The sequence below is a fragment of the Fusarium oxysporum genome, chromosome 3 (genome assembly GCF_000149955.1).
Source record: "Fusarium oxysporum f. sp. lycopersici 4287 chromosome 3, whole genome shotgun sequence".
In the NCBI taxonomy this organism is placed as follows: domain Eukaryota; kingdom Fungi; phylum Ascomycota; class Sordariomycetes; order Hypocreales; family Nectriaceae; genus Fusarium; species Fusarium oxysporum.
This window is the reverse complement of record NC_030988.1, coordinates 1,888,672-1,898,860: the sequence shown is the minus strand read 5'-3', so window position 1 is coordinate 1,898,860 and position 10,189 is coordinate 1,888,672. Positions and strand designations below refer to the sequence as shown.

At 48.2% G+C, this 10,189-nt stretch overlaps 3 protein-coding genes across 4 annotated transcripts; 1 reads left to right on the top strand and 2 right to left on the bottom strand.

The window, feature by feature from the left end:
• Positions 1-2,625: 2,625 nt before the first annotated feature.
• Positions 2,626-7,461, bottom strand: FOXG_16155 (uncharacterized protein). 2 transcript variants are annotated; one of them, XM_018396244.1, is made up of 3 exons: positions 7,121-7,461; positions 4,439-7,071; positions 2,626-4,390 (listed from the first exon to the last, which is right to left on the bottom strand). In XM_018396244.1, exons 1-2 carry the CDS (start codon positions 7,240-7,242, stop codon positions 5,685-5,687), a joined length of 1,509 nt encoding a protein of 502 aa, XP_018256763.1. In that variant the 5' UTR covers positions 7,243-7,461; the 3' UTR covers positions 2,626-4,390; positions 4,439-5,684. The 2 variants fall into 2 exon arrangements, with proteins under 2 accessions (XP_018256763.1, XP_018256762.1); XM_018396243.1 differs by having other exon boundaries at positions 2,626-7,071.
• Positions 7,274-9,787, top strand: FOXG_16154 (uncharacterized protein). The gene is made up of 2 exons (XM_018396242.1): positions 7,274-8,408; positions 8,479-9,787. The coding sequence occupies exons 1-2, from the start codon at positions 8,395-8,397 to the stop codon at positions 9,377-9,379; spliced, it is 915 nt and encodes a 304-aa protein (XP_018256760.1). The 5' UTR covers positions 7,274-8,394; the 3' UTR covers positions 9,380-9,787.
• FOXG_22344 (uncharacterized protein) lies at positions 7,695-8,083 on the bottom strand (the record flags this gene model as incomplete). Its single annotated transcript, XM_018402751.1, has 2 exons — positions 7,695-7,924; positions 7,987-8,083. The coding sequence occupies 2 exons, from the start codon at positions 8,081-8,083 to the stop codon at positions 7,695-7,697; spliced, it is 327 nt and encodes a 108-aa protein (XP_018256761.1).
• Positions 9,788-10,189: the final 402 nt, after the last annotated feature.

The window sequence follows — 10,189 nt, the reverse complement described above, 5'->3', positions numbered from 1 at the left end:
AGGAGTCTGCGTGGAGCCTTCGACATAAACTTTCCAGATCAGACCACAACAGGCCAAAGCCAATAGCGGACCATGGTCCCGGCGTAGGAATGCTAACGAAAAGTTCAAGCTACGTGAGCCTGATATAGGCTCGAAGCTGAACATTATAATATAAATCCGGCGGTTACGCACTTCGTGCATTTTGGAATGATAGACTAAGTGGTCTGATTAAGAAACCATCAAGCAATCATGACGATATTAAATAGTACCCCACCGAGCCAAGACGACCAAACCCCAGCGCATCCAATCCCCATAATCATCATTATCGTGGTTTTTCTTATCTTATATATCCTTCTCATATACGAGTATGTCGTGCCCTGGTCGACAAATAAGAGCATATGTACTAGAGCTAACAATAAGAAAGCATTAAATTCAGAACCCCTAGTAACAACACGCTCGCGAGCTCAGAGTCAGAGAGCGTCCAGTCGTCGAGAAGCACAAACTCCGAGGTTAGCAACCTGCAACAGCTAGACTCAATAGCTCCGCCGCGGGTGTATAAACAAGTAACAACAGAGATGGAAATCGAGGGCCCAGGAGAACATTCGGCCTGGCCTGACGCGCTCGTAATCTGGTAAGCCATTTAAGTTAACAGACAGTTTCATTCTTAAATTGACTGTCCTTGTTATATAGCGCTATATGCTTGGAAACGATGGCGGATAGTGATATCGTCCGTCGGTTACCGTGTGGGCATACATTCCATTCGGGTTGCATTACTCCATGGTACCTGGGGCAACATTATACTTGTCCCTTGTGCGTATCACACTTCATGCCATCGGGGTGTGCACATGTCAGAACCGGCACATGAAAAGCACAATGCGTAGGGGTTAACCAATACCGAGTAATCATGACCTCACGAACTTTGTCCCCCGAGATTTGCAACTATTCGTGCCGAGTGGGGACCTTGTGTGAGGCGTCATACTGAGACATTCTGTCACCTGTGCTGCCAGTACAAGCTTTCGTGGCTGAACTTAAATTCAGCAAGGAGAGTTTGTATCGCATGGTCGAAGTCGAACTACTGCACTTTTGACTTCGTGGCTAGGCCATCAATCATATGATAGCTTGCGTTTTCATTTATCCTGCACAGCTCCATGGAACATGTTGGTGAGTTCGGGGGGACCTATTATGTTTGTTAACTACTATTAAAAGTGACAAGTCGTCTCGATTTCTCCCCGGTTACTGGCAGATGGGATACTGAGCCGGTTCACCTCTGCTGAGTTTTTATTCCCGGATACCAGTGATCGGAATGGTCTGGTCTGGTCTGGGGGTCCAGACCAGACCATTCCGATCACTGGTTGAAGCTGCGTGCCTTTCTCGTGCTAGCGGATCCACAGGACTATCGCCTTCGTTTGCGTACGGTCGAGCTAGTCATATAAGCCTTGTCGTTAGAACACTAGCCAGTAGATATAGATTGATAGAAGAGGTGGACTCGAATGAACCTATAGTAGCCGTTATAGTCTGTGATGCGGATGACGCAGGCAATGGACGGTCAACAACCACGCGTAGATGAGGATCGAGAGCACACTCTCGAGCAAGTTCCAGCGTTTGTTTCGCGCGGAGCGCCTCCTGTCGTTGCCTCTGTCGTTCTGCCTTTTCTTGTGCGGTCAATGCTCGGCGACCTATCTTCAGTGAGTATTGTTATGAATTGGTATTATATAATGCATCGCGATCTTCACGAACTCTCATCCTACTATTTCCTCCTGCATTTGTTTATTATGAATTTAGTCTATATCATCCCCTTTTTTGCCCTTAATAAGCTACTAATTATTATTGGCTTCTATTCATATTAATGTGACGTCCCGAAATGAGTAAAAACACTATTTATGAGAAAGAGGGTGTTTTTACCTGGGAACTCTGGCACTCTCTGGTCTTTGATTGGATAGGGAAGTAAGAAAGTCACAATGGTAGTGATAGAGTTTAGCTAGGTTATGCCATAGTTAAGACAAGTAATTGGTTTAAGGTCAAGGTTTTGATGATCGTGGCTGTGATAATAACAAGGGGACGCGTCATGTTAGACAACACGAAGTGGCAAGATTCAAGTCAGCAAGCAATTTATCTTATGGTGATAATTACGATGATGATGGCTATGGTCTAGAGAGATATATAGAATAACTAATTACCTTAGGGTAGGTTAAAATAAGAAAAGGTTCTAATAGATACTAATGACATTATATACTTTAGGCAAGGTTCTTTTCCCTTTTGATTTTATCATCAAGTAATACAGTAAGGTCATTATTCAAGTTATACCTATATTCTTCTAATGTAAGTAAGAGGATCCTTATGTGCAATATTGTCTTTGCTTGGTTGCGATGTAGTTAAGTATGCTTACTGTTGATCTTGACAATCTTGTCTACCAAAGGACATGCAGGATATAGTAAGCCATAGCATTTTCTTATTCGTTCATGAGGACATAACAGGGTTCTTTCGATTTTAAAATGCATCGTATTGGCTACTTTTAGGCTTGACAAGGTTCTTTTTGGTTTATAATTCCTCTCATTCGCCCGTTTCTAATGCCACTTATCAGGGATTTAGATTACCAGATGTCAAATCGACCTTGAATTTTATCTTCAATAGACAATAACCATTTCTCTCAATAAATAAAATCCTCTAGTGTCTCTTAAAAAGATTTATTACATTGAAAGCTATCGATTCATCTACTCTTTTCCTTATGCATTGATGTGGTTGATTTACTGGGAATTTTTAACGTGTTATTGAACCCGCCCGCCATTTCCACTAACACTTACACGACGCCGCTCCAACCCGCACCCTCCACGCATTACTGATATATATATATATATATATATAGTTCGTTAAGTCGCGGGCTATGTCGTTAGGGCTATAAGGCTGACATATACCCCAGAATCCAAGGATCCTTCGCGCTGCTTACTGAGAACGAGTTGTTCCGCACCTGGCGTTCTGTCGATACGCCATTATTCCGCAAGGGCTTATGGGTGGCTTGAATGCACATTCTAGAATGACGCCTCCAGGCAAAACGGCTTACCATCCAGGACCACCTAATGCATAACCCCACCTAATGCATAACCAAAATTTCGCTCCTCCCATACAAAATCCAAATTTTCAACTGCATTGTATTCGGCCAGGCATGAAGATACTCGCGAATGAAGACCTGCACTGTATTGCTTTTTTCATCGAATCTTCATATCGGCTTGAATTTTTCCCGTTCCGGCCCGTAGCCTTGTTCTCTAGCCCTTTGAATTTTGTCGCATTTCACCTCATGTACCCTAGGTGACTCCATCCACTCAAGCCGAACTTTCACCTAATTTACTCGCCACAACTCCTTCCGTAATGGTTCGCCGTAATTATACCGAAGATGACGTAGCTGAGGCTATATTCGATACCACCGATAGAGGCCTCTCACAGAATGAGGCGGCCCAGAAACGTGGAGTACCTCAGTGGACCATTTCGAGACGACTTTCCGGTCAAGCAAGCATGAATGAACGTATCCAGGCCCACCAGCGTATTTCAAAGAGCCAGGAGGAGACGCTTATTCGTTGGGTGTTGCGACAAGAGTCCCTGGGCTATGCTCCCTCGTACAGCCAGGTCCGCGCCTGTGTCGAGGCCATCCTCAAACAACAAGGCGATAACAAACCTTTGGGCAAGCACTGGACCACCAGGTTCGTCAAACGTCACCCAAAACTATCCACCAAGCTTGGAAAACGACAAGAAGCCGCCAGATTTGACGGCTTTACTCCGAAGGCGGTCAATTGGTACTTCGATATCAGGGAGAACGAGTACGGCTGGCTCAAGCCTGAGAACACGGTTGACGTGGACGAGGGCGGTATAACGGCGGGTTTCGGTAAGTCTTCTGCAAGTACTCTATAGGCTTTTATAGGGCATAGCTAATTGGTTGTCCATGAGGCCTGGACAGCCTCGTGATCGGGAGCTCTGACCCGAAGAAGAAGGCGATGTTGAAAGGCGTTCAGTCGCGCACGTGGACCTCGTTTATTGAGGCTGTCACCGCAACTGGCCGTGCTTTGAAACCGGGAATTATCTTTAAAGGAAAAGAGCTGCAGAAGCAGTGGTTCCTTAACGAATTCGAATTAATAGCGGACTGGCACTATATCACATCCCCGAACGGCTGGACAGACAACCATATTGCTCTCGAGTGGTTGAAGGACGTTTATCTACCACAAACGGAGCCTCGTGATGCATCGGATGCGAGACTTATTATCCTTGACGGTCACGGGAGCCATGCGCAGGTGAGCATTTCGGTGTTTTCGCCGCTGAGTCACCCGCTATAGGGTCGCTGACGAGCAGTCAGGACGAGTGGATGGCTACGTGCTTTCTGAACAACGTCTACTGCTGTTACTTACCAGCACATTGTTCCCATGGTCTGCAGCCATTAGATAATGGAATTTTTAATGTCATCAAAGGTGCATACCGGAAAGAACTCCAAATGCTGGCTAGTTTGACCGATTCTGCGCCGGTTGACAAAATCAACTTTATCAGGCCATACGCGAAAGCCAGGGAGGCGGACATGAGGAAAGATATTATCCTATCCGGCTGGAGATTTACTGGAAACTGGCCTATAAATCGTCATAAGGCTCTAACACGTCCTGAAATTCAACCGGACAAAGAAAAACTGCTGGAAGAGTTCAAGACGACGAGCCCCCCTCAACTGCACTCAGATGATACGCCGAAAACGAGTCGGCAAGTGAGGGAAATGGCCAAACACCGAAGCCGTCCGACCAGGCAGAAGTACTGTAAGATCGCAAAGGGATTGGAAGCTTTAGAGGTGAAGGTGGCCGTTCAGAATGCGCGGATTACTGGCCTCGAGGAGCAGATGGTCCAGGTGCGGCGAGGGAAGAAAAGAAAGGCGGTACCAAACCCGAACCGACGATTCATGGCTCTGTCGTAGAATCTAGCGGCTGGAGAAGCTCTTCCTGACTCAAAAGAGGCAGAAATAGAGGTAGATGTGGATGAGGAGGTCGAGTCGGTGATTGAGGTGGGTGTCAGGTCAGAGGACGAAAGTGATGACTTTATGGTCGTAACAAAGCACTGCCAGCGCACACGGAGCGGTCGGGAGGTCAAAAAACCACGCAGACAGTAGAAATTGAGCAATTTTCTACAAACCTTCTCCAAAGCCTCGTTTATTAATTGAGAATCGGGCCTGTTTTTGTGGACATCAAAATTTGGATTTTGTATGGGAGGAGCGAAATTTTGGTTATGCATTAGGTTGGGTTATGCATTAGGTGGTCCTGGATGGTACAATATTCTGATGTCGAACGTTGGTCTCCCCGTGAGCTGAAATACAGTTTTCAATGCCTGAAATAGGCACTTCCAGTCAGTGGCGAGACCAATATTCGACACTCAACACCCTTACATCTTTATTGATGGTGATTGAATGGAAACCCCAATAGCAGATGCAAATCTGGCAAGAGAGATCGCATTAAAAGCCTTACAACTGTGCAGGCGATGTCAAACAACCCACACAGCCATACTGATTCGATCACATTTGGAAATGTGAATTCGAGCCTCCGCCATATGCTCCAAGGCACCAAGAGGCATGAAAAGGCCATATGTTACTGGTATTGGCTGCAACATGAAAGAGGTAATATAACTCTCAAGATTGTCGGGGTCAAGGACCATGCCTGCATACTCGAGATCGTCTCATTCGGATTTTCACATCAGAGATTGGTAAAATATTGGTCAGCTTTCTTCCCAACTTCCTGGGCATAGTTCAATATTCCCTCACAACCGGTGACTCCGTCCTCAGTGATGTAGTGATCGATAAAATCAGATGGAACCCACTCGAAGTACACGTTTTTGACAGTGACTTGAGAGTGGGGAACACCCTTCACAGCTGAGCTGAGGTCTCCCCAAGCTTGCATAAGCTCGCATGGATCATTCTCCTCCTGACCTGGCGGCGCAAAAGGGAGCACCTTCTCCTTCTCTGACAAAGCGACAATCTTGGCTTTTGGAGACACGTACTTGGCCGTCAGAACAGTAGGCAGAGAACCAACTTTGTTGCTAACCGCGGCTGTTTTGTCGATCAGATCCGCTCCGATGAGTACGACATCAATGTCTTTCGCTGCAACACCGACACTTGCATCAGTGTGGATTATCAAAAGGGTCTTGGTCTTGGAATTGTTGGCACATGAAGCAATTGACTGTGCCATCTTGACACCTTCGAAGAGTGGTCGGGATTCGAGCACACGGACTTCCACAGGCCGCAAAGTATTTCCTATAACGTACGTGATGGCCGAGGTGATAGTAGAGCTAGATGATAGGGTAAGGATTTTGAGTGGTCCGCCTCCCGATAGATGCTGCTCTATGAAAGTCTGGAACGTCGCGCCAGTTCTGGAAGTGGTATTCTGTCGGTCGCGGGCGTAATGTCTCAAGACTTGGAGGATATTATCGACCGATATCTTATCTAGTGGACCACTGGGCGGGATTGCATTTTGAACTATGTCCAAAGCCGATAGAACAACGTTCAAGATAGATGCGCCCATACTTTCTCGCCCGTTCTTCCACAGATGCCATCCAACAAATTTCACATCCTTCCACCACTGAACTCGATCAGTGGAATCGAGTTTCTTAATAACATCGATATAAGTATCGAGAGCCTTGGTAGCTAGCTGGCGCGCTCCGCTTTCGTGATCTTCCTGCAGAGCGACCAAGCCCCGGCTAAGCGTGTTGCCTGCCTCTTGGCCCAAGTCAACGTTGAACCACACCCTTCTAAGACTCTCAAGGATGCGCGGAACACTCTCGAAGCCTTCTGAGTCGTTGATTGCATCTGGATCGAACCATTCATACCCCTCATGCTCCCAGTCTATCTTGATACCAGCCTCACCACAGCCACCGTCTGTCTCTGATTTGAGAGCGAATGCGAAAGGGTTGACAGTCCACTCTCTCCCAATAGATTCATCGGCGAACGAAAATGGTTTCCCTTTTCGAAAAAGGCGTAAAGAGTCATCTGTAAGAGTAGTCTCTTCAGCAAGCTCCCTCCAGGCTGTGGCGAGAGGATCTGCGTCAGTCTCCTCAACGCTTCCAGAAATGCCTGCATACTTGTGCCTATAGTATGTAAGCACGATTCCCTGATCAGGAAAGATATTTTGCTTACTGGTAAGTGTTTACGTGACTGCTCCGGCGGAAGAGGGCCACCTGCGGTTTCTTGGCCGCGTCGTCAGCGGGGAATCTGAAGATGAAGCTCGTCACAACGTCGCTGTGTTTGAGAGGTGCCATTTGTGACGAAAGCTTGCAGATCCTGGGTAGTCAAAGATGGGGACGTGAGGTAAAGTACATGACGTGTCGCTTGGGAAAGGAAAGGATGAAACTTTTGGATGCCGAGGAGGATTTTCGCAGGTGAGACAATACCTCGCGTGCCTTGAGGAACGAAGTGACGAAAGGTCTTATGCCCCACCCCGCTTTTGGTCCCCATAACTCGCAAGCTGAGAGGGCGGGAGCGTACCAAAACTTAGGCTGCTCGTAAAATATGATCTGACCATCAAACTACGTGTTCTTTGGTCATGATTCTCTGCCCTCCAATCGACCTCTTACAACTTCCCAGCTGCTTTTAGTCCTCGCTTACCATCCACTAAAACGCACCACCCTTCGAGACCCGGCCGCTATCGCCAGCCACGACTGCATCGAATCCGCCTTACTCATTGGCAAACTTGAGGACGTCATCGTCAAAGCTACCAGGCTGCAGCCACGCGGATGGGATCCTTAGCTCCTTTGCCTCCTGGAGCGCCTTGAGGGTTGCCGAGGGGAGTGATGACTGTGATGGACGTCTGCTTGGGGTTGGGAAGCGCCGCGACGCTGGGGACAGTGGGATGGTCCTTTTCTAGAGCAGAAATAGTTGCCGACACCGGATTAACGGGAGTGACTGGCAAGTCATGATAGAGATAGAGATACCAGGCACAGACTATTCAAAACATTGTTAGCCCAACGCGGCCTTGATGAGTAGGTTATTGACAAGGATCGGACCTCGGTGGCCGAAATTGGGGGGGGGGGTTGAGCTAGCACCCACCGCCGCGAAGGCTGAGGACGCAAAGAAATTGCGAACAGTGGCTTCGGTGGACATCATATCACAAAGTCGGCTGAACACTTGGCTAGCAGGATAGGTTTTGTCTTCGGCCGTTCAGGATTGTCAATCAAGGGTGCAGGAATTCAAGGGATGGTGTAGGTTCCGTTATCACCCACGCCGCGCTGCGGGGCAGCGGCATACACCGATCGATCACTCCATCAATCTTGAGTGCTTGTGTCATGTGTAAGGCCGAAGCCGCGGCTGCAAAGTATAAATCAGTCGATCCTGCTGGTGCATCTTTTCTTGTTTATTGAACGACTCTCCCGAGTATAGTAGCCTTTGATCAATTAGCCATTGTGAACGTGACAATGTCCATTTATGGGTGAGTCATCATAGTCAAATCAATGCATCTTCTCCTAGGAGACTGCGCAACTGAACTGACGCCACGGCAGGAGGGCAACTTTCTCTGCTGCAGGGTACGCCGCAGCCAGGCCCACGTATCCTGCAACTCTGTTCAAGACAATTCTGGGGTATTATCATCATGAGGATCCTCATGGTACGCTGCTGGACTTGGGTTCTGGCCATGGAATTGTTGCTAGGGAGCTGAGCCCCCGCTTTGCCAGAGCCATCGCCATTGACCCAAGTGCTGGTATGATGCAGCAAGGAATGCAAGCCACTGCCCAGTTCTCCAAGATCTCGTTCCGCCAGAGCAGCGCCGAGGACTTGTCTTTTCTACCGGCGCACTCGGTAGACATGGCTGTAGCCGGCGAGTCAGCGCATTGGTTCGACTACCCCAGAGTCTGGCCAGAGTTGTCCAGGGTAGTCAAGTCAGGCGGCTCACTGGCCTTTTGGGGGTACAAGGACAACATCATCATTGGACACCCGCAAGCCAACAAGATATTTGAGATGTTCTGCTACGGTGAAGGAGATGTGTCGCCCGGGCTGGAGGGGTTGAACCAGTATTGGGAGCGTCCCGCGCGAGACATCCTCCGGGGCCTGTTGGCGGACGTCAAGCCCCCTGAGTCGGAGTGGGACAAGATCAAGCGAATCACTTATAACGTTGACAAAGATACGACTGAGGTTGCAGACCCAGAGACGGCCTGGATGAGGAGCAAGATCAATTTAGGGCAGTTCGAGGCTTATGTGCGGGCCTTCACTGCGTACCGGGGTTGGATGGATGCGCACCCGGACAAGAAGAGCCGTGCCGAAGGTGGTGAGGGAGACATTGTGGACATCTTGTTTGACCAGATCCTGGAGGCAGAACCCGAGTGGAAGGCACAGGGTGATCGCTGGAGAGATATCGAGGTTGAATCAGTCTGGGGCACGTACATTTTACTGGCGAAGAGGAAGTGAGGACGAGAACCGCGAGGTCTTGATCAGGGCGGATATTCCGCCAAAACTTGATGAAAGTGATTGACAGCCACACAACAGATATTTATGCAAATGCAATGAATGGCCTCTGAGCCCGTTTTTTTCTTCACTTTTTTCTTTTCTTTTTTTACACATAGAGATCAATCCTTTTGATACGAGCTTTGCGTATTTGCCCAAGTTACAATAGTTTTACCGTCTCGAATGGCTAGCAGAAGGGCGATAATATAATGCCGACATCATGCAAGATAACTGGGCCTGAAAGGGCGATCAACTTCCTGATTCATTTTGTCACCCCGGCTGGCTTCGGTTGGGCGACCAGCCTGGCCCATGTGGCTGCTACGGTTGCCCCGTTTATCTCAGATCAAAGGACAGGAGGGAGGCCAAGGCGTGGATTGAAATGCACCGCGAGTGCAAGCCTGGTCCTCTTTTCTTCCTTCTTCATCTTTTCAACACCACTCGACCTCTCAAAAAAAAAAAAAAATCATCACCAAGCATCTTTCTTGTGCAATCTACCCGTTTGCCACTGCTCTGTGTTACCAGCCCATCAGCCGCACACACCCAAACCCAAACCCAAAATGGTGAGCCCCAGTTGCCCCGGACACCCTTTTCTCGATGGCGTAAACAAGGGGTTGTGGCTGGTTGCCACGCTAATAATCTTGATATGCGACGCCAGGCACTACTATCGTACTCGTAGGTCAGGGGTGGGCACTTTGACCTACTGACTCTTTCACTTAGGGCATAATAATGCCGGACTGCTGCAATTACTAAGGGGAATTAAAGAAATTATTAATA

What these genes read in the sequence shown, in the direction of transcription:
- FOXG_16155 (XM_018396243.1), bottom strand. Translation starts at nt 7,242, where the DNA reads ATGGCACCTCTCAAACACAGCGACGTTGTGACGAGCTTCATCTTCAGA. An exon ending in AGTCACGTAAACACTTACCA is followed by an intron (nt 7,072 to 7,120) that starts GTAAGCAAAATA and finishes TACATACTATAG; the next exon opens with GCACAAGTATGCAGGCATTT.